Source organism: Girardinichthys multiradiatus, chromosome 14, assembly GCF_021462225.1.
Source record: "Girardinichthys multiradiatus isolate DD_20200921_A chromosome 14, DD_fGirMul_XY1, whole genome shotgun sequence".
NCBI classification, from domain to species: Eukaryota; Metazoa; Chordata; class Actinopteri; order Cyprinodontiformes; family Goodeidae; genus Girardinichthys; species Girardinichthys multiradiatus.
The window spans coordinates 44842472-44865962 of NC_061807.1; the positions used below are offsets into that span (position 1 = coordinate 44842472).

Genomic DNA, 23491 nt, shown 5'->3' on the forward strand with positions numbered 1-23491 from the left:
TGAAAAAAATCACCAGGCCGGTAGAGGTGCAGACAGTGGGTTTGGATAGCCCTAACAGGAGGTGTCCCTTATTTATTTATCAAGGAGTTGGCAACCCTAGGCATCAGGATGTCCACCCTACAAAGAAAGTATTGCCGCCAAGCCAAGAGAAAGAAAATAACACTTCCAAATATTTGTATAGACAATGTCAGCATTAGCAAACATGTTTAGAGTTTATCAATTAGTTGTAAGCCCTGGGGTGGCCTTTTCTACTGTGCCACCCCGGTTCATGGAGGAAGTAGTCATTGATACTTGCCTTCTACAAATAAGATGAAGATATCTAAATATGATGTTATAAGTCATTTAGAGTCTAGCTATTTAGAGTATATAAAGATTTACACTGATATGTCAAAAAATGTTCATAGGGCAGGTCTGCATTTATTGTACATAAAACAGGTTATATGTCAAATTATAGAATTAGTGACAATGTATCTGTACTGTAAAGGGACATTTTTTATTCTTTCCAAAAAACAGTGTCCAGAGTCCACTCCAGAGTCGTGCTTAGCCCCGCCCCCTTTGTGCTCCACATCCGCCCTTCGGCGAAGCCCGCTTCTAAGTGGACTTCGCCGCTTAGATGCCTGGCTAGCCGCTTGTCTGAGAGTAGGAGGTAAAATGCCTTGTTGAAAGGCATCATTGTACATCTTAAGTAATAGGGTGCGAATTTTAAAGAAAACTTTTTGTAAAACCCGACCGGGAAACCATCAGATCCTGACGATTTTCCGTTGTTCATTGACTTGATCGCCTTGTATACTTCATTCAGATTTAAAGGCGCATCTAGGCCTTCCTTCTCCTCATCTGACAACCTGGGCATTTCTATATCGGAAAAAAATAGTTGGCTTGGTAGGTCCTCCGAAGGAGCTTCTTACTTGTACAATTGTGAAAAAAAAAAGCCATAAAAACATAATTTATTTGTCGAGGGTCAGATACCATCCGTCCCGCTGGGCTTCTGATTTGGGCAATCATCTGTACAGTCCTCCTACCCTTCAAATAGTTTGCTAGTAAACGACCTGCCTTCTCGCCGTGTTCATATAGGGTACCTCTAGCTTTAAGTAACATTCGCTCTGCCTCCGTCATAGTTTTTTGAATGGCGCTTTTTGGGATGCATGCGATGCCATCAGGTCAGTTGTTGCTAAGCTACAGACACAAAACCCCAATGCTTTTGTGGCAATTTCTAGTGATTTTAACCATGCTTCACTCTCTGCTACACTTCCAACGTTTCAACAGTTTGTCAGCTGGTCTACCAGAGAAAACAAAACATTGGATTTGTTTTATGCAATTGTCAAGGACTCATACATCTCTACAGCAAGACATCCTCTAGGCAAATCATATCACAATCTTGTTTTTCTCTGCTCGAAATATAAGCCCCTTGTTCAGAGGCAACCCGTAATAAAGAGGACTGTGAGAAAATGGTCACAGGAAGCTGAAGAAGCTCTGCAAGGTTGCTTTGAGGCTACAGACTGGGACGCACTGTGCCAACCACATGGAGAGGACATCAATGCCATAACTGAGTGTGTAACCGACTATATAAACTTCTGTGTGGATAACATCATCCCCACCAGAACCGTGAGATGCTTCCCCAATAACAAACCTTGGATCACCAGTGACCTGAAGGACCTGCTTAACAAGAAAAAAAGAGCCTTCAGAGAGGGAGACAGAGAATTATTGAGGAGTTTACAGAAGCAACTTAAAGTCAAGATAAGAGACAAGTAGGTGTACAAGAAGAAGCTGGAGAGCAAGCTCCAGCAGAACAATATCAGAGATGTGTGGACAGGGATGAAGAAGATCACAGGCTTCAAGCAGAAGGATGATCAGACCAATGAAGGTCTGGACAGAGCCAATGAACTGAACACATTCTTCAATAGGTTCAGTTCAGAAACAAGCTTCGCATTCTCCTCTTCTGCTCACAGCCAAACAGACATTCCACCCTCATTTGACCCACAGGACCCACAGCTGTCCAGTAACACCTCACATTTTTATCTTCCACCTCAGCCCTAGACCCTTCTGCTTCTACATGTTTGCCTTCAACCATATCAGAAGGTGCTGATGCTTCCTTTGCTTTCCCCTTCCACCTGTGTGTCTCAAGAAGTCAAGTGAAGATGCAACTGGAGAGACTGAATCGGAATAAGGCTGCAGGTCCAGATCATGTCAGCCCTAGAGTCCTGAAGAGCTGTGCAGAGCAGCTCTGTGGGATTCTGCAGCACCTCTTACAATACAATCCAACCTGGTTTGCTTTGTCAGAAACTCCAGAAGACTCAGGTGGAGGCCTCAACAATCTCCTGGATCATAGACTACCTGACAAACAGACCACAGTTTGTGAGACTGAAGGGTTGTGTTTCTAAGCATGTAGTCAGCAGCACAGGAGCACCACAGGGGACTGTACTCTCACCATTCCTTTTCACTCTGTACACCTCAGACTTCCAGTACTAGACAGACTCCTGTCATCTGCAGAAATATTCGGATGATTCTGCAGTCGTGGGGTGGATCAGAGATGGACAAGAAGCTGAGTACAGGAAGATGGTGGACTGCTTTGTGGCATGGTGTGGAAACAATCATCTCATTTTGAACGTGAATATAACAAAGGAGATGATTGTAGATTTTAAGAGAAACAGGAATAGGTCAAACACTATTTCTATCATGGGAGAAGAAGTGGAGGTGGTGGAGGAGTATAAATACCTTGGTGTTCACCTGGACAACAGACTAGAGTGGAGATGCAACTGTGAAGCCATCTACAAGAAGGGACAGAGCAGACTGCACTTCTTGAGGAAGCTTAGGTCCTTTGGTGTTTGCAGCAAGATGCTGCATATCTTCTATAAGTCTGTTGTGGAAAGTGTGATCTCTTCTGCCATCATCTGCTGGGGAAGCAGCATCAGAGCCAGGGACTTAAAAAAGCTCAACAAGCTGATAAAAAAGGCTGGCTCTGTTCTGGGGATTCCTCTGGAACCTCTGGAGATCATTGTGGAAAGATGGATTCTTCATAAAATGAAGAACATTATGAAGAACCCTGAGCATCCTCTTCATGAGACTGTCCTACAACAACAGAGTGTGTTCAGATCTGCTGTAAGACGGAGCGCTACAGGAGATCCTTCTTGCCCACAGCCATCAGCATCTACAACGGCTCTTTGAAGAAACCTTCATAATGAGCTACAACAACATTTAATTTCCCTTTGGGATTAATAAAGTACTTTTGAATTAAATGGAATATATGTACTGATGCGTCGAAAAATAAAGCAAAGAGGATAGGAATAGCTTTCATTGTACCACAATGTAATATTAAAGTAGGAAAAAGGGTAATTGATGGAGTATCGGTTTATACAGAAGAAATGCTTACTTTACTTTTAGCAGTTCAATGAGTGGAAGAGGTTAGACCATTAAAATCAATCATTTGCTCAGACTCTAGTTCATCATTGGACATTTTGCAACATAGCCAGTCACATTGCTATGAATCAGAAAAAGGCGGACCCAAGATTCAGCCAAACACAGTAATGAGAGTTTAAAAGGTTTATTAAGCCACAGGAAAACGTCACACAGGTATCACTCCTCACAGCTTCCAGGAATCACTGCTTTTGTCTTGAGTGGAACTTGAAACCCAGAGGGGAAACCTCAGTGGGCGGCAGGCGGTGATCTCCACAGCACAGGTAAGAAGTGACTCCAGGCTGAATAATCTGAGGGCTTGGCTGGCTCAATAATCCAAGGACAGAAACAGGGTCAACGATCGGAACAAGAGGCGTCAGGCAAGGGGCAGGCAGAGGCATAAACCAGATGCAGGAAACAAGGTCGACAACCAAAATCCAAATAGTCCGACAGGGAGCAGGCAGAGGCATAAATCCAAAAGGCAAGGCAAGGTCAAGAACAATGATCAGACAGGAAGGAACGCTGGATATCTACTCACACAATGGCTTTCAAAAATCTGGCACCGTCTGCTTGTCAGAGTCAGTATATATCAGGGAAGACACAGGTGCTTGGCATTCCACAGATTGCACTACACTGCAGCAGCCACCAGGTGCATCTAATCTGCTGATTGCAGCCAGGGAGACAGGGTAGAGCAGACGTGCCAGAATCATAACACACATAGTAGATCAGATACATTAATTGAAGTACAAAAATCACTTTATATAATCAATATGATGGAGCTTACAGTTAATTTTATATGGCTTCCAGCACATCACAGGGTTAAGGAGAATGGAATGGCAGATAGTATGGCTAAGGAGAGCGCCAATCGGTTAATGTTTGGTTTAGAGTAAAATAAATAAAGGGTATAATAAAACAAAAAATGGAAGAGAGGTGGCAAAAGTCATGGGAGGAAGAAAGGAAAGAACGTTGGTTTTATAAAATAAAAAAGAAAACTGGAGAAATGAGAAGAACAGAAAGAAACAAGAGAAGAGAAAATTATATCACATCTTAGAATTGGACATATTGGATTGAATAGAACTTTATTTATAATAGGAAAACATCAGACAGGGAAATGTGAGTGTGGGGAAGATGAGACAATAGAACATGTTATGCATTGTAGGAATTATCGGGTACAGAGAAATAAGTTGGTTAACAATCTTGGTAATATGTAAATGAAATTAGACATTGATGATCTATTACAGAAAGATTCAGGAAGCAGAGGATATCAGGTTATACTTTATTTATTTTTTTATTTTTTATAAAACAGTGTAAAGTATAGTATAATAACGTATAATAGGATTTATATATATATATATATATATATATATATATATATAGTACAGACCAAAAGTTTGGACACACCTCATTCAAAGAGTTTTCTTTATTTTCATGACTATGAATATTGTAGCTTCACACTGAAGGCATCAAAACTATGAATTAACACGTGGAATTATATACTGAACAAAAAAGTGTGAAACAACTGAAAATATGTCTTATATTCTAGGTTGTTCAAAGTAGACACCTTTTGCTTTGATTATTGCTCCACACACTCTTGGCATTCTGTTGATGAGCTTCAAGAGGTAGTCACCTGAAATGGTTTCCACTTCACAGGTGTGCCCTGTCAGGTTTAATAAGTGGGATTTCAAGCCTTATAAATGGGGTTGGGACCATCAGTTGTGTTGTGCAGGAGGTGGATACAGTACATAGCTGATAGTCCTACTGAATAGACTGTTAGAATTTGTATTATGGCAAGAAAAAAGCAGCTAAGTAAAGAAAAACGAGTGGTCATCATTACTTTAAGAAATAAAAGGTCAGTCAGTCCAAACAACTGTGAAAACTTTGAAAGTGTCCCCAAGTGCAGTCGTCAAAACCATCAAGCGCTACGAAGAAACTGGCTCACACGAGGACCACCCCAGGAAAGGAAGACCAAGAGTCACCTCTGCTGCGGACGATAAGTTCATCCGAGTCACCAGCCTCAGAAATTGCAGGTTAACAGCAACTCAGATTAGAGAACAGGTCAATGCCACACAGAGTTATAGCAGCAGACACATCTCTAGAACAACTGTTAAGAGGAGACTGTGTGAATCAGGCCTTCATGGTAAAATAACTGCTAGGAAACAACTGCTGAGGACAGACAACAAGCAGAAGGGACTTGTTTGGGCTAAAGAACACAAGGAATGGACATTAGACCAGTGGAAATCTGTGCTTTGGTCTGATGAGTCCAAGTTTGAGATCTTTGGTCCCAACCACCATGTCTTTGTGTGGCACAGAAGAGGTGAACGGATGGACTCTACATGCCTGGTTCCCACCGTGAAGCATGGAGGAGGAGGTGTGATGGTGCGGGGGTGCTTTGCTGGTGACACTGTTGGGGATTTATTCAAAATTGAAGGTATACTGAACAAGCATGGCTACCACAGCATCTTGCAGCGGCATGCTATTCCATCCAGTTTGCGATTAGTTGGACCATCATTTATTTTTCAACAGGACAATGACCCCAAACACACCTCCCGGCTGTGTAAGGGCTATTTGACCAAGAAAGAGAGTGATGGGTTGCTGCGCCAGATGACCTGGCCTCCACAGTCACCGGACCTGAACCCAGTTGAGATAGTTTGGGGTGAGCTGGACCGCAGAGTGAAGGCAAAAGGGCCAACAAGTGCTAAGCATCTCTGGGAACTCCTTCAAGACTGTTGGAAAACCATTTCAGGTGACTACCTCTTGAAGCTCATCAACAGAATACCAAGCGTGTGTGGAGCAGTAATCAAAGCAAAAGGTGGCTACTTTGAAGAACCTAGAATATAAGACATATTTTCAGTTGTTTCACACTTTTTTGTTCAGTATATAATTCCACATGTGTTAATTCATAGTTTTGATGCCTTCAGTGTGAAGCTACAATATTCATAGTCATGAAAATAAAGAAAACTTTGAATGAGAGGGTGTGTCCAAAATTTTGGTCTGTACTGTATGTCATTAATGGAAAAAGAGAAAAGAACATGTATATTAGAATTGAATATAGTACAGGAATATGTTAACAATTATTATCAATACCTTCAATTTTATACGGATGCATCGAAAACAAATGATAAAATAGGAATAGCATTCATAGTCCCGGAATTTCAAATAAAAAAAGGAAAACGAATCACAAATGGTTTATCAGAAGAAATATTAGCAATACATTTAGCAGTATAGTGGTTGGAAGACATGAATCCTTTAAAAACAATAATTTGTTCAGATTCAAGCTCAGTATTATTGAGTTTAAAACATAACCATTCAGACAGCAGGCCAGATATTCTACTAGAAATACAGCAAACTTTATTCAGACTACAAATGATGGGTTTATCAATAGTATTTTTATGGGTTCCAGCACATATTGGAGTTAAAGGAAATGAGATGGCAGATAAGATAGCTAAGAAGGCAACACAAAATCATATAAATTTTACAGAACATTTAAGTAAATCAGAAGCAAAGAGAATCATCAAACAAAATTTGAAGGAAGAATGGCAGAAAAGGTGGGATGGAGAAAGAAAAGGAAGATGGTTTTATAGGATCAAAAAGGCAGTTGGTGAAAAAAGAACTGGAAGAAGGAATAGAAAGGAGGAAAGGGTAATAACAAGACTAAGATTAGGACATACAGGACTTAATTATACACTTTTTAAAATACATAAACATAATATAGGACAATGTGACCACTGTGGGATGGATGAAACAATTGAACATGTTTTTATAGTGTCAGAAATATGAGCTGGAAAGAAGAGTTATGAAGAGAGAATTTGAAAGAATTAAATAAAAGTTTAGTATAATAGATTCATTACAAAAGAAGATGGGGAGCAAACACATACAAATTATTTTAAGATTCATAAAAAGAACAAAATTATTTAATAGAATTTGATTATATTAGAAAGATATTAATCCACGATGAACCACACTCCATACCAGTGGTGGCGGTAATGCACACCTATAGATTCTTGCCAACCGCCGTTAAACACAAAAAGAAGAAGGTTGTCATGTGGTCCATACTCCTTGGTAAGGCTTGTCAACCGCCAATATAATAAAGAAGAAGAAGGGGGAAGAGGAGGAGGAGGAAAACGAGCCTGTGGCGGCTTGTTTTTTGGTAGTAGGTGGTCGGTTCTATGTGATGGCCTGATGGACGGAGTGTGTGACCGGTACCAGAGGGTGTGTTTGTCAGAGACTCAGCTGGACTTCCCAGGCCAGCCGTACTCTGTGTCCGTCCTTAAAGTCGGGTACTGCATCCCTCATACTGATGGGACGTTTAAAGCCGACGGGACTATCACCCTTATAGAAGGGATCAGGAACATTCTGGTGGACACTGGAGGGCCGTGGGACCGGGAATTCCTCCTTCAGTCGTTAAAGCAAAGAGGTCTGGAACCCAGGGATATAACCCTGGTTGTGGGGACTCACGGACATTCAGATCACATTGGAAACCTGAACCTTTTCCCCTCTGCATTGACTATAGTGGGATATGATGTCAGTGAAGGGGACGTTTACCTTTCCAACCAGCTGGCGGAAGGACAGGCCTACGCTGTTGATGAGCACGTAAGGATCACCTGAAGCCAGTTTATAAAATCTAATCAAACAGTCTTTGTATGAGGAAAACCTGTTTACTCTTTAAGTTACCTTCTTAAGTTTGGAGGCGCTTAAGCGGAGTAAAACACGTGGTGCGTTTTACTTACCTCGGAAATCGTAACTAAAACGACCCTGGTAATCAGGGCCCGTATTCTCCTCTCAAGAGAGCTCCTATCTACGCGGGGTCAAAGTAACAAAAATTAACTTGAATAAAAGGTGTGAAATACTGAACATGGTAAAATTGAGTGCCGTGAATTAGGAGGTCATTAAAATAACATGGTAAATATTACTGTTGTAAATAATAGGGCTATGAAATTTAACGTTGCCCGTTTTCATCCTCTGCCTTGATCTTAGCGCCTCCATTTTTACCACTTCAGTTTTATCATTCATCGCGTTCACAGCGTATTTTTTGTTAGACTTCCAGGAAGATGGCGATCAGGGCAGGCAGTTTATTTTAAGCTGTAACACGCTAATCCCAATACAACAATTTAGACCTCAATTTTAAGAATCATATATGGTACTGGTAGTGCCTATTATTTACTCGTAATGACTTAAGCTTTCATCCAAAGTTAAAGACCGGCACAAATTGTTGTTTAAGCCGATGCTGCAGGTAAGATAGCAACAGCCTCTAAATGCTCCCCCATCTTTGACCATGGATACTCAATGGAGACTTCCAAGCCGTCAACCAAAAGGAAATCTCCGCCAGCGTCAATAGGGAACGTGGTGGATACGGTGCACCGTCTGGGAAAGAGGGGAGACGTCGTCAAATAATAATCCAGTTCAGCATGAGACACCACCGTGATGCCTTCTGGAAAATGACCAAGGATTCAAAAAGGAACTGGGCATCCACTTCAAAGAAGATCTCAGCAAACTAGACCGGGAGGCAAGAGCTGCAGTTTGGCCCAAAATGGAGCAAGCCAGGAGAGAGGGGAAGATGTGTACTACTGAGGGTACATCGGATACATCAACGGAGCTCGGATATTCCCTCAATGATTGTAGACCCAGTTAAAGAGCATAAAATCATCAAGCACTATCACAGAAGTAACACAATGTGTTGACTTCTAATTCTAAACCAGTTTCATTCATTTGGTGCAAAGTGCTTTTTGTTTAAATAGGCAAATTCAAAGTTCAAATGTTGGATAAAACCTGTTTGATAAGTTAAAATGTTTTTTGTTGAGAGGTCAACTGGTCTGGTCTGAATTCAGCTTTCAGGAGTTAGTGGTTCACTTTTGCTAACTTAAACTTTTACTAGAGCACTTTAGGTTTAATGAACTTTAGGTAAATTTGTTTGTCTTTTCCTTCCATTTTATGTCAGTATTTCTTTCAAATTTTAACCGTGTGTCTTTAAATGCTCGGGGTTTCAGAGATAGTGTTAAAAGGAAATCAATATTTTTGCTTTGCAAAAATGTGAAAGCTAACTGTGTAATGCTACAAGAAACTCACTCTATTGAAGCAGATAAGAACATTTGGTCCAGTCAGAGGGGGGGAAATAATTCTTTGTCCTGGTACTAACAAATCAGCTCGTGTAGCTTTATTATTTAAAAACTTTAAAAATAAAATAGAAACTCATAGAAAAGACAACTTGGCTCACTGGGTAATCTGTGTACTCAAAATGGAAAACATTCAGGGCTTACTGGAAATTCAATTCTAACTTACTGAAAAATGATCAATATTGTGAAAAGATTAAGAAAATAATTGAAGATGTTAAAAATGATGCTAATTTAGTTACAGCAATACAAAAATGGGAATTTTTTTAATTTACCGTAGGAAAGTTCTCTATTTCATATAGTAAAAAATTACAAAAAGAATAACAAATGAAAGAAACAAAATTAATCACAAAATTTATTTCATATTATTATAAATCAGATTGGAGTGAGGAAGACAGAACCAATATTAACATTTTACAGTCTGAACTGGACCAACATTATCAAAATACGGAGAGAATATATAAGCTCAAGAGCCAGATGGATGGAAGGAGAAAAAAATACTTCAAATTTTTTCAGGTTAGAAAAACAAAGGCAGGAAAAAAATTTAATTAACAGTCTCATAATTAATGGTAAACGTATATCAGAAGAAATTAGGGAATTTTACAGGATTCTTTGTACATCTTCATACTCCGAACAAGACGCAGTATCATTTTTTAGAAACATTGAAAATGTTATTCCTACCATAGATACTACATTTAGAAATATTTGTGAGGAAGATTTCCGTATAGAAGAATTTGACTGTTATTAAAAATGTAGCATCGGATAAAGCTCCTGGATCTGATGGTATAACTGAAAATTTTTACAAATTCTTTTGGAAAGAGATAAAAATGTTATTTGATCCAATTATGGAAAGCATCCAGCATAAAGATCTCATGACAACAATGAAGCAGGGTATCATCACATTAATACCTAAACCAGGAAAAGGAACATGAAAAATACAGATGATAAAATATTTACAAAAGTTCTTGCAGCTAGATTAAAAGTAGGTATATCAGATATAATTAGTTCTACTCAATGTGGTTTTCTAAAAGCTAGATCAATGCATAATAATATTCATCTGTTTCTGGATCTAATTGAATATGCCCATTTGATTGACGATGATGGTTTTATCTTGTTTTATCTTGTATTATTTTGGATGTTTGCTAAGCTGGGTGCACACAGTTAGTAAACAGCCTATGTTTGTCAGTCAGTCATTTTTCACCACTTATTCCATAGTGGGTCACAGGGTAGCTGGTGCCTATCTCCAGCAGTCTATGGGTGAGAGGCAGGGTACACCCTGGACAAGTTGCCAGTCCATCACAGGGCAACACACACACACTCATTCATACACCTAAGGGCAATTTAGAGTGACCAATTAACCTAACAGGCATGTCTTTGGACTGTGGGAGGAAGCTGGAGTACCTGGTGAGAACCCACGCATGCACGGGGTGAACATGCAAACTCCATGCAGAAAGACCCCTGGTTGGGAATTGAACCCAGGACCTTTTTGCTGCAAGGCAACAGTGCTACCAACTGCACCACCGTGCAGCCCAAAGCTTCAGGCTTAAATCTAAATTTAGAAAAATGTGAATTAATGAGCCTCCATGATTGCTTTCAATCATCGTTATACAATATAAGGGTCAAACTGGAGGTTAAATACTTGGGAATTTGGGTAACAAAAACTGAAAGTTGTAGTGTCAAACTAAACATCGAACATAACCTAAACAAATGTAAATTGATACTTAACTGGTTCCAGAAAGACCTAACTCTTTTTGGTAGAACCCTACTTACCAAAATGGAGACTTTATCAAGATTTATTTACCCAGCATACTCATTATCTATACCCCCAAAAATTATCAAGGAAATTAATAAACTAAACTTTAACTTCATCTGGAGAAACAAACAAAACTATATCAAAAAAGGAAATGTAGTTAAAAGTTATGAAGATGGTGGAATTAAAGCAATAGATTTAGAAATAATGAATGGTGTTTTAAAACTAAAGTGGCTACAATCTTTTCTTAGAAGTAGTCATGAGATCTGGTTTGCTGTCCCCTCTCTGGTGTTTAGTAAAATTGGTGGTATTGAGTTCTTGTCGAGATGTGACGTCGAGATTTATAAGTTACCTGTAAAATTATCTGCGTTTCACCAGCAGGTGCTGTTAAATTGGAAATTGGCATATAAACACAACTTTAGTCCTCATAATGTTCCTTTATGGAATAACAGAGTTATTTTACACAGAAAAAGTCACTATTCATGGAAAACTGGATGGAGAAGGGAATTAGGTCAATCAGTCATTTATTGGATGATAACGCCAATACATATGCATATGAAGATTTTACCAGTGAGTATAATCTAATATGTACAAAAAGTGACTATGAAAAAATAATAAAAATAATACCAAATGCATTTGTTCAGCTAATTAAGAACAATTATGATACAAAACTAATGATTAAACTACAGAAGATCGAAGTAGATGGTTTAGATTTTGTTCGTTCGTCGTCTGCCGCTTATCCAGGACCGGGTCGCGGGGGCAGCAGACTCAGCAGAGACGCCCAGACGTCCCTCTCTCCAGACACCTCCTCCAGTTCCTCCAGGGGGAGCCCAAGGCGTTCCCAGGCCAGCCGAGAGACATAGTCCCTCCAGCGTGTCCTGGCCCGTCCCCTGGGCCTCCTCCCGGTGGGACGTGCCTGGAACACCTCCCGAGGAAGGCGTCCAGGAGGCATCCGGTATAGATGCCCAAGCCACCTCAACTGGCTCCTCTCGATGTGGATGAGCAGCGGCTCTACTCCGAGCCCCTCCCGGATGGCCGAGCTCCTCACCCTATCTCTAAGGGAGTGCCCGGCGAGCCTACGGAGGAAGCTCATTTCAGCCGCTTGTATCCGTGATCTCGTTCTTGCGGCCATGACCCAAAGTTCATGGCCATAGGTGAGGGTAGGAACGTAGACCGACCAGTAAATTGAGAGCTTTGCTTTTCGGCTCAGCTCTCTCCACCACAATGGACCGGCACAGCGCCCCCATTACTGTGGCAGCCGCACTGATCCGTCTGTCGATCTCCCGCTCCATTCTTCCCTCACTCGTGAACAAGACCCCGAGATACTTAAACTCCTCCACTTGAGGCAGGAACTCCCCTCCAACCTGAAGAGGACAAGCCACCCTTTTCCGGTCGAGTACCATGGCCTCGGACTTGGAGGAGCTGATCCTCATCCCAGCCGCTTCACACTCGGCTGCGAACCGCCACAGCGCATGCTGTAGGTCTTGGCTAGAGGGGGCCAGCAGGACCACGTCATCCGCAAAAAGAAGAGACGAAATCCACTGGTCCCCAAACCAGACCCCCTCCGGCACTTGGCTGCGTCTAGAAATCCTGTCCATAAAAGTTATGAACAGGACCGGTGACAAAGGGCAGCCCTGCCGGAGTCCAACATGCACTGGGAACAGGTCCGACTTAGTGCCGGCAATGCGGACCAAACTCCTGCTCCGCTCGTACAGGGACCGGATGGCCCCTAATAAAGGGCCCCCGATTCCATACTCCTGGAGCACCCCCCACAGGTCATCACGAGGGACACAGTCGAATGCCTTCTCCAGGTCCACAAAACACATGTGAACCGGTTGGGCTAACTCCCAGGAACCCTCGAGCACCCTGTAGAGGGTATAGAGCTGGTCCAGTGTTCCACGGCTGGGACGAAAACCACACTGCTCCTCCTGAAGCCGAGGTTTGACTATCGCTCGGACTCTCCTCTCCAATAACCTGGCGTAGGCCTTACCAGGGAGGCTGAGGAGTGTGATCCCCCTGTAGTTGGAACACACCCTCCGGTCCCACTTCTTATAAAGGGGGACCACCACCCCAGTCTGCCAGTCCAGAGGCACTGTCCCCGACCACCACGCAATGTTGAAGAGGCGTGTCAACCATGACAGCCCTACAACATCCAGAGACTTGAGGTACTCAGGGCGGATCTCATCCACCCCCGAAGCCTTGCCACCGCGGAGCTTTTTAACCACCTCGGTGACTTCAGCCTGGGTGATGAAAGAGTCCAACCCCGAGTCCCCAGCCTCTGTTTCCACCACGGAATGTGTGATGGCAGGATTGAGGAGATCCTCGAAGTACTCCTTCCACCGCCCGATAATGTCCTCAGTCGAGGTCAGCAGTCTCCCGCCCCCACTATAAACAGTGTTGGCAAAGCACTGCTTCCCCCTCCTGAGGCGCCAGACGGTTTGCCAGAATCGCTTCGAGGCCAACCGGTAGTCCTTCTCCATGGCCTCACCGAACTCTTCCCAGGCCCGGGTTTTTGCCTCTGCCACAGCCCGGGCCGCAGCACGCTTGGCCTCAAGCCAACCACAGCCGATAGGACTCCTTCTTCAGCTTAACAGCATCCCTTACTGCCGGTGTCCACCACCGGGTTCTGGGATTGCCGCCACGACAGGCACCGCAGACCTTACGGCCGCAGCTATGGGCAGCAGCATCGACAATAGATGCAGAGAACATGGTCCACTCGGACTCTATGTCTCCGACATCCCCCGGGATCTGGTCGAAGCTCTTTCGGAGGTGGGAGTTGAATACATCCCTGGCCGAGGGCTCCGCCAGGCGTTCCCAGCAGACCCTCACTATGCGCTTGGGCCTTCCAAGTCTGTCCGGCTTTCTCCTCCTCCAGCGGATCCAACTCACCACCAGGTGATGATCAGTGGACAGCTCAGCCCCTCTCTTCACCCGAGTGTCCAAAACATGCGGCCGAAGGTCTGATGATACGACAACAAAGTCGATCATCGACCTCCTGCCTAGGGTGTCCTGGTGCCAAGTGCACTGATGGACACCCTTATGTTTGAACATGGTGTTCGTTATGGACAATCCGTGACTAGCACAGAAGTCCAATAACAAAACACCACTCAGATTCAGATCGGGGAGGCCATTCCTCCCGATCACGCCTCTCCAGGTGTCACTGTCGTTCCCCACGTGGGCGTTGAAGTTCCCCAGCAGAATAATGGAGTCCCCGGGAGGGGCACTATCCAGCACCCCCGACAGGGACGCCAAGAAGGCAGGGTACTCTGCACTACCACTCGGCCCGTAGGCTGAAATGATAGTCAGAGACCTCTCCCCAACCCAGCCAACCAGACGGCTGAGCCACTCAAGCCACTCCAGAGTAGAAGAGAGTCCAACCCCTCTCAAGGAGATGGGTTCCAGAGCCCACGCTGTGCGTGGAGGCGAGCCCAACTATTTCTAGTCGATATCTCTCGACCTCCCGCACAAGCTCAGGCTCCTTCCCCCCCACCGAGGTGACATTCCACGTCCCTAGAGCCAGCCTAAGCATCCGGGGATTGGGCCGCTGAGGTCTCCACCATCGTCCGCCACCCAATCCTCTTTGCACCGGTCCCTCACGGTTCCCCCTGCAGGTGGTGGGCCCACTGGGGGATGGCCTCGCGTCTCTCGTTCGGGCTTGGCCCGGCCGGGTCCCGCGAGGAGCAACCCGGCCACCAGGCGCTCTCCGACGAGTCCCGACCCCAGGCCTGGCTCCAGGGTGGGACCCTGGCTCCGCCGTACCGGGCGACGTCACGTGCCTCGATATTTTGTTCTTCATGAGGGGTTCTTGAACCATTCTTTGTCTGACCCATCACCTAGAGCCTGTTTGCCATGGGAGACCCTACCAGGGGCATTTAGGCCCCAGACAACATAGCCTGTAGGATCATTTGAGCACTCAAACCCCTCCACCACGTTATGGTGACGGTTCAAGGAGGGGTGGTTTAGATTTATTAGACAAAAAATGTAATAAGTTTCTAAGACAATATTTAGCCAAACAAATCTACCCTGGACTGGTAAGAAGGAAATTTATGGACAATTATGAAAAGAAAGATCAAATAATTTTTATGTCAAAGTTTCTAAAATTTGTGCTCCCACCAAAATATAAAGAAATACATTTAAAAACTCTACATGATATTTACCCCTCAAATGAGTTTATAAGACATAGATTTAAAATAGAATGTGATAACTGCTATATATGTAACAAAGTCGAAACAACAGAACACCTTTTCTTTTTCTGTCAACCTATCACAAGATTATGGCAATCTCTGCACAACCTCCTGACCAGTAAATTCATAAACATAGTCCCCTTCTCGTCACAAACTGCTTTATACGGATTTATATCTGAAAATAAAAGAGTTGAGTATCTTATTAATAACATTATTATTATTTTAAAATTTTATATACATAAACGTAGATTTGGAAAATCAAAGCCGTTATGGTCGGTATTTAAACAGGAACTCCATCTTCTGAATCTTTCCTTGGAAAAAATTCGAAAACCAAAAGCGAAACGTTTGTCATATCACCTCTCTAATTTGACTCAGCCCTCTCTCGACACAAATTAAATAATAACGCCTTTCTTTTTATTTAGGATTTTTGGAATTTTAATTTTAATTTGTATCTTTCTGTTTTTTTTTTTTTCTTTATTATTATTTTGATGTTATCGAAGCATTTCCTTCAAATAAACCTTTGAAAAGATATATTTTTGTTTGTATATTGGGCAATTTTTAATAATAGGCTACTGTCTAAACCACAAACCTATGGTACGCATCAGCGATTATTTGAGTTAAGTCCTTAGTTTGGTTGATTTGTTTCCTTTGACAAATGGTCACCACCCACATGCTGAAAATAATCCTACAGCATCCCACTTGTGTTGGTCGTTTTTGATCGTGCTGTATGCCTAGTTCTGGACCCTAAAGAACTTCCAGCAAATCACTGCCGTACACAGCCGAAAATGCATGCAAATGGCGATGGACTAAGTACTTTGCTGTGGCGCCGGGGCTGCTGCCATATTTCGATCTACCGGAAGTAACATGTTTGTGATGAATGATAAAACTGAAGTGGTCAAATTGGAGGCGCTAAAACCAAGGCAGTGAATGAAAACGGGCAATATTAAATTTGATAACCCTCATATTTATAACATTAATATTTTCCATGTTATGACTTCCAAATTCACGGATTCTTGTTTTCACAGACGTGATATTAATTCACTATAAGTTAATTTTTGTTACTTTGATCCTGCATACCTATCTAGGTGTGATGCTGTTTTCTAAGAGCTGTGATTGGTTGTTACAAAAAAATAAATAAATAAAACAAATGCTCTCCTAGTAATCAGTGAAGAGAAGGTAGATTTGGTCCCAGGATCACAAAAAGGTAGACTTGCTCCAGCCTGGAACGTAAGCAGCTCTGGTACCTGCTGCAATCAGAAGCTAGAGAGAAGAATGTGGCACACCAGAGAACTTCTCTGCAGATAGGAGGTTATAGGTGACCATTTAGGCTAAGGCTCATCATCATGTACAATACAACAAATACTTATTCACCTCATTTACATATACCTTCTCTTTATATAGTGTTTAAATTATTGTACTTTATCTCATCTACAGTGTTTTGTTTTATGTCTGTTTCTTTTAAGACTTTTTCTTATCTTTTTCAAATGTTTATTTTTCAAAATAAAAAGATTTTAATTCTTTTTTATTATTTTTGTACATTTTTACCCTATTTTATTCATAGTTATTTATTATTGTTTCTATTAATTATTTATTTATCCTTCCTAATAATACCTTTCTAGAGGTTGACCTTTAACCTGTCCTGCTGCTGAAATTATTTAATTTCCATCTAAGGGCATGATACAGTTTATCTTATCTTTATATTAATAATTGTATGATTGTTATAGAGGGTTTATGTACTCATTTACACAACTGTTTAGGAGGTGGATCCCTGTGCGGTCGAGCCGGTAGCGTTTTATTAATTCAGTTTTCATTGTTCAGAGAATATCTTTCCTTTCTCTGTCTTTCCACCATCTTCCTGCTTAAGACACTTTTAGGGTCACTACAAGTCCTCCTCACTATAGTTAACATCTCCTTGAGGAGCTCTAAGGTCTATGGTCTTCTTAGTCTCACAGTATATGTCCTATAGACATATACTGTGAGACTAAGCAAGTGGTAGTTTAATTTTTTTCCCAGCTGACCTATTTGTTGATTTTGTGGACAAATGTAAAAACATTATATTAATAAAAATAAAACAGATATTCATTGTTCCTAATGATTTCCACCTCTTTTTACTTTTTAGCATCACAGAAAAACATTAAGAAAAAATAATATAGCAAAAATTTCCCACTATGAATGCATTGGATCAGTCATTGAAGACAAACCATCTGTAGATTCAGTAGAAAGTCTGTTGAATTCAAGTCCCACAAGTTTAGAAAGGAATCCGGTATTCATCCAGTCTGTCTCACTCACAGGTGTCTGTAGTTCCCACCCCAGGCCACACAGGACAAGACATCAGCGTCCAGGTCAAGGGGACATCAGTTGGGACCATGCTTGTTGCCGGGGACTTATTTGAGTGCTGGTCTGATGAGAACAGCTGGAAGGATTTGAGTATGAACACTGCAGTGCAGGAGGTCAGTCGACAGAAGGCCCTGAATACTGCGGATGTCATCATACCAGGACACGGACTTCCTTTTAGAGTCCTTAGGAGCTGATAACATTGAGATATCGGACTGACGTTGGTTTTATTCATAACTTATCAAAATGACTTTTATTATGATCTCACTGTCTGAGCTTTATTGTTGTTAATTCAGGTAAAGTTCACACTGAACTACTACTGGATAACACATGTTTAACCACAATGAGTGATCCATCTACTTTTTGTTTAAGGTTATTTTAAGTGTAAGATTTTTAGACTTTGATATTTCAAATATTTTCATTGAAGTCAAGTTTATTTATAATTCTTTATATCTGCTGCCTGAAAATAAAACATTATTTCCATCAGCCATTTATAGGGTTACCAGAATTCAATAAACCTGTACAGTTGTCATTGTACACAAATCTTGGATGAGTAAAAAATGCTTATTGCTTTAAATGTGAATGTCCTGCTCCAAAAAGTTTAGCTTTTTCTCTAGTACCACTATGTTTTTTTCTGGGTCAATAAAATTCAGGGTGTGATTTCAGGTGTTTCCTCAAATGTCTTGTTTGGACTCAGCCATTTTCTGTCCAGTCATAAAACCTAGCCTAAAGGCATAATCAGTCGGATCATGCTTAAGCTGCAGCTTAACAGTGTCTAAAAAGAGACCACATAGTAAAACCCTATTGGTTTAATAGTAAAACTAGTTGGGTAGCCTGGTGCATTGTAAATGATGCTCGTTATTAACCACCCACCTGATCTATGTATACAAGAAAGGGTGGATCCATGCTTTCATGTTGTTATTGCCAATAGTATGTATGCCTTTAATACAATCATGTCACAGACTTCCATGAATGAAGTGCTGTATTTGGGTTTGAAGCATTGCTGTGCACCCCGGTCCTGGACATCTTGGGTAAAAGGCAACAGCCTGTTAGGAATCTGCCTAACTTCAATACCTCAAAAGTAATTGTCCAGAGCCTATTCTGTTCACAGTTAAAAGTGATTACTCTACAACATTCCCTGGAAGTCACATAGAAAACCTTGTTACTGACTTCATAAGCATATTGGTTCTGACTTAAATATGTTGCCTTCCTTCTGATATCGTGTTTTTGCTGTAATTCAACGTCTGTCTTTAACGCCACACAAGTAACGAGAGAGTGACTTTTTACTAACTAAAGGCACTGGATTCATTGTAGAAGAAGTTCTCCTGGTTTTCTACCTACAGACTGACTAAGATTCTAAAATCGGATGCCAGTTTTGTGAAGATTCAGTGGCGGAAATAATTGTTTGCCATTCTGCTGATTTTGTATGATTGCTAATTTACAAAGAACTAAGAAGTTACTAATTTAATGGTAGCCTAATTTTTCGGAACAGATACCGAATACAAACAAAACACCTACAAAAAACACCTACAAAAAAAAGCCAAAAATACTTGTTGGCTATTTCCTCTCCTTTCTCATTATCATCCTCACCTCATGATACATGATGCAAGCATTTAACCCCAGACTAGAGCAATCCTCAGCCTTATTACAGGTCCTTCTCAAAATATTAGCATATTGTGATAAAGTTCATTATTTTCCATAATGTCATGATTAAAATTTAACATTCATATATTTTAGATTCATTGCACACTAACTGAAATATTTCAGGTCTTTTATTGTCTTAATACGGATGATTTTGGCATACAACTCATGAAAACCCAAAATTCCTATCTCACAAAATTAGCATATTTCATCTGACCAATAAAAGAAAAGTGTTTTTAATACAAAAAACGTCAACCTTCAAATAATCATGTACAGTTATGCACTCAATACTTGGTCTGGAATCCTTTGGCAGAAATGACTGCTTCAATGCGGCGTGGCATGGAGGCAATCAGCCTGTGGCACTGCTGAGGTCTTATGGAGGCCCAGGATGCTTCGATAGCGGCCTTTAGCTCATCCAGAGTGTTGGGTCTTGAGTCTCTCAATGTTCTCTTCACAATATCCCACAGATTCTCTATGGGGTTCAGGTCAGGAGAGTTGGCAGGCCAATTGAGCACAGTGATACCGTGGTCAGTAAACCATTTACCAGTGGTTTTGGCACTGTGAGCAGGTGCCAGGTCGTGCTGAAAAATGAAATCTTCATCTCCATAAAGCTTTTCAGCAGATGGAAGCAGGAAGTGCTCCAAAATCTCCTGATGGCTAGCTGCATTGACCCTGCCCTTGATAAAACACAGTGGACCAACACCAGCAGCTGACACGGCACCCCAGACCATCACTGACTGTGGGTACTTGACACTGGACTTCTGGCATTTTGGCATTTTCTTCTCCCCAGTCTTCCTCCAGACTCTGGCACCTTGATTTCTGAATGACATGCAGAATTTGCTTTCATCCGAAAAAAGTACTTTGGACCACTGAGCAACAGTCCAGTGCTGCTTCTCTGTAGCCCAGGTCTGGGAAATGCGGCACCTGTAGCCCATTTCCTGCACACGCCTGTGCACAGTGGCTCTGGATGTTTCTACTCCAGACTCAGTCCACTGCTTCCGCAGGTCCCCCAAGGTCTGGAATCGGCCCTTCTCCACAATCTTCCTCAGGGTCCGGTCACCTCTTCTCGTTGTGCAGCGTTTTCTGCCACACTTTTTCCTTCCCACAGAATTCCCACTGAGGTGCCTTGATACAGCACTCTGGGAACAGCCTATTCGTTCAGAAATGTCTTTCTGTGTCTTACCCTCTTACTTGAGGGTGTCAATAGTGGCCTTCTGGACAGCAGTCAAGTCGGCAGTCTTACCCATGATTGGGGTTTTGAGTGATGAACCAGGCTGGGAGTTTTAAAGGCCTCAGGAATCTTTTGCAGGTGTTTAGAGTTAACTCGTTGATTCAGATGATTAGGTTCATAGCTCGTTTAGAGACCCTTTTAATGATATGCTAATTTTGTGAGATAGGAATTTTGGGTTTTCATGAGCTGTATGCCAAAATCATCCGTATTAAGACAATAAAAGACCTGAAATATTTCAGTTAGTGTGCAATAAATCTAAAATATATGAATGTTAAATTTTCATCATGACATTATGGAAAATAATGAACTTTATCACAATATGCTAATATTTTGAGAAGGACCTGTATATTTCTTTCATTTCCTGACAATCAAGCCAACAGTCACCTTCTCACCAAGCTGTTGCTGATGGCTTTGTAGCCTGTTTTAGCCAATCTGCTCCCTAATGTCTTTGGTCTTCCCCATGGTTGTTTGGGTGGTGCAATGAAACAAATGAATTTTTTGTGCATGGTTGTTTGTGTGTTGTCCTGTGATGGACTGACGATCTGTCCAGGGTGTACCCCGCCTCTCGCCCATAGACTGCTGGAGATAGGCATCAGCTCCCCCGTGACCCACTATGAAATAAGCGGTGAAAAATGACTGACTGACAAACATAGGCTGTTTACTAACTGTGTGCACCCAGCTTAGCAAACATCCAAAATAATACAAGAAAGTGCCATCAAACAAATATGATGTGTAGAAGAAACATTAAAATACTAACACTGTGAAATAGCTGGAGGAACCTTCCACAATTGTCTTGCATAAACTGTTTAACGGAAGGCACAGAATCACATAGGGAGCTCTAAATCTGAATCCTATTTTTTCAAACGATAGAAATTATTATTCTTTGTTTTAACAAGGCAGTGATTTATTGAGTTTTATGGAAAAGCTTTCTAGACTTCCATCATTAACATATGTCAGTAAGTTTCAGTTTGAAAATATGCAATTAAAAAAATGTTTCATTTAATCATATGTTAAAACCCCATGAATTTGGAACGATGTGTATTACATAAATAAAACAGAATACAAACTCTTCAAACTGATCAACTTTATTTATTTATTTTTCTTTTGCAAATATTCACAAATTTTGAACTTGATGCTTGCAAATCATTCCAACAAAGCTGGGACGGAGGCAACAAAAGACTGGGAAAGTTGAGGAATAAATAATAGTAATAATAGATTTTATTTGCAATGCACTTTACATATCCAACAAAATCTCAAAGTGCTACAGTCAATAGAAAAAGAAAAACAACTAATAAAATAACAACAGGGACATTGAAATGCAGCTAAAATACACAAGTAAAAATGTCTTGAGGCCATTAAATGCTAAACAAAATAAAATCAGGACATAGCATTTAAAGAAGGCCAAACCTGATTTGTATTTGGACTGCTGTGGAGCTTCCTGAGTTATCAGAAATATTAGCTTCATCTAAACCTGCAACTTGTATGTTAGACCCAATCCCAACCAAATTATTTAAGAAAGTGTTCCCTTTGATTACCAGCCCCATTTTAGGTATGATTAATCTATCCTTAGTAAATGGATATGTACCACAGGCTTTTAAGGTAGCTGTAATTAAACCTTTACTTAAGAAACCTTTGCTTGATCGAGATGATTTAATAAATTACAGACCTATATCCAATCTTCCGTTCTTATCTAAAATTCTCGAGAAAATAGTTGCTAATCAAGTGTGTGAGCATTTACACAGCAATGACCTGTTTGAAGAGTTTCAGTCAGGTTTCAGAGCTCATCATAGCACTGAAACAGCTCTGCTGAAAGTCACTAATGATATTCTTATGGCCTCAGATAATAGACTTGTGTCTGTACTTGTCCTGTTAGGTCTCAGTGGTACATTTGATACAGTCGACCATAATATTCTCTTAGAAAGGCTGGAACAGCACTGGTTTAAATCTTTAAATATTTGTCTGACAGATTCCAGTTTGTTCATGTAAATGATAAATCATCTTTAAACTCCACGGTTAATTGTGGAGTTCCACAGGGTTCAGTACTTGGGCCAATTCTATTTATTATATATATGCTTCCAATAGGTCAAATTATCAGGCAGCATAGGATAAATTTTCCCTGTTATGCTGATGATACTCAGCTTTACTTATCCATAAATCCTGATGAGCCCAACCAGTTAGATAGACTACAAGCATGTCTTCAAGATAAAAAAAAACTTGGATGACTTTAAATTCTTTGCTTCTAAATTCAGACAAGATAGAAGTTGTTGTCTTTGGACCGGAGTTTTAAAAAAAGAAACTGCTTAGTCAATCACTTAACCTGTATGGCATAAAATTGACCTCCGGTAATAAAGTAAAAAACCTTGGTGTTATTGTCAGGTTCAAACAACCTCAAATACTTATAATCATCACAAAAAGAAGAGAAAGACAAATAATTAGTTATTTTACTCGCTGCGAGGAGAACAGACAGAGATGTGCTTTCAGTTACAAATCTCCTACCGCTCTGAAAACCATCTGTCTGTAGCTCTCAATTTATTATCTTTGGGGGCTCCCTAGTTACAATAAACGTTGCTCTCTAAAGGATGGGAGAAACAGCTGCAACATATACAGGTCATAAACACCATTATCTTGTAACAACACACTTCCACAGTCTCCCCCATCTTAAGATCAGTTGTGTCTTCTGTTCAGCACAATCAGCCATCATCTTTATGACCTCCTCAACTGTGACTGCTTCCTTTCCAGCTCCACCCTTGATCCTCGCCTGCAGACAAACTCATCACATCCTTACTCACACATAGATCATGAAAGGTTATAAAGATCAAATAGTCAAGTTAAAGAAAAGGAAAAAATATAAGAT

General features: G+C 41.2%; 1 protein-coding gene across 1 annotated transcript; it reads left to right on the plus strand.

Moving 5' to 3' along the window:
* The first annotated feature begins 7412 nt into the window (after positions 1–7412).
* On the plus strand, positions 7413–18430 carry mblac1 (metallo-beta-lactamase domain containing 1). Its single transcript, XM_047385135.1, has 2 exons — positions 7413–7980; positions 17723–18430. The coding sequence occupies exons 1-2, from the start codon at positions 7570–7572 to the stop codon at positions 17960–17962; spliced, it is 651 nt and encodes a 216-aa protein (XP_047241091.1). The 5' UTR covers positions 7413–7569; the 3' UTR covers positions 17963–18430.
* The last annotated feature ends 5061 nt before the right edge of the window (positions 18431–23491 follow it).

Bases quoted from the DNA above. Each gene is read 5' to 3' on its own strand.
- mblac1 (XM_047385135.1), top strand. From the start codon at position 7,570: ATGGACGGAGTGTGTGACCGGTACCAGAGGGTGTGTTTGTCAGAGACT. The intron at 7,981-17,722 runs GTAAGGATCACC...TCTCACTCACAG, and splicing joins CCTACGCTGTTGATGAGCAC to GTGTCTGTAGTTCCCACCCC.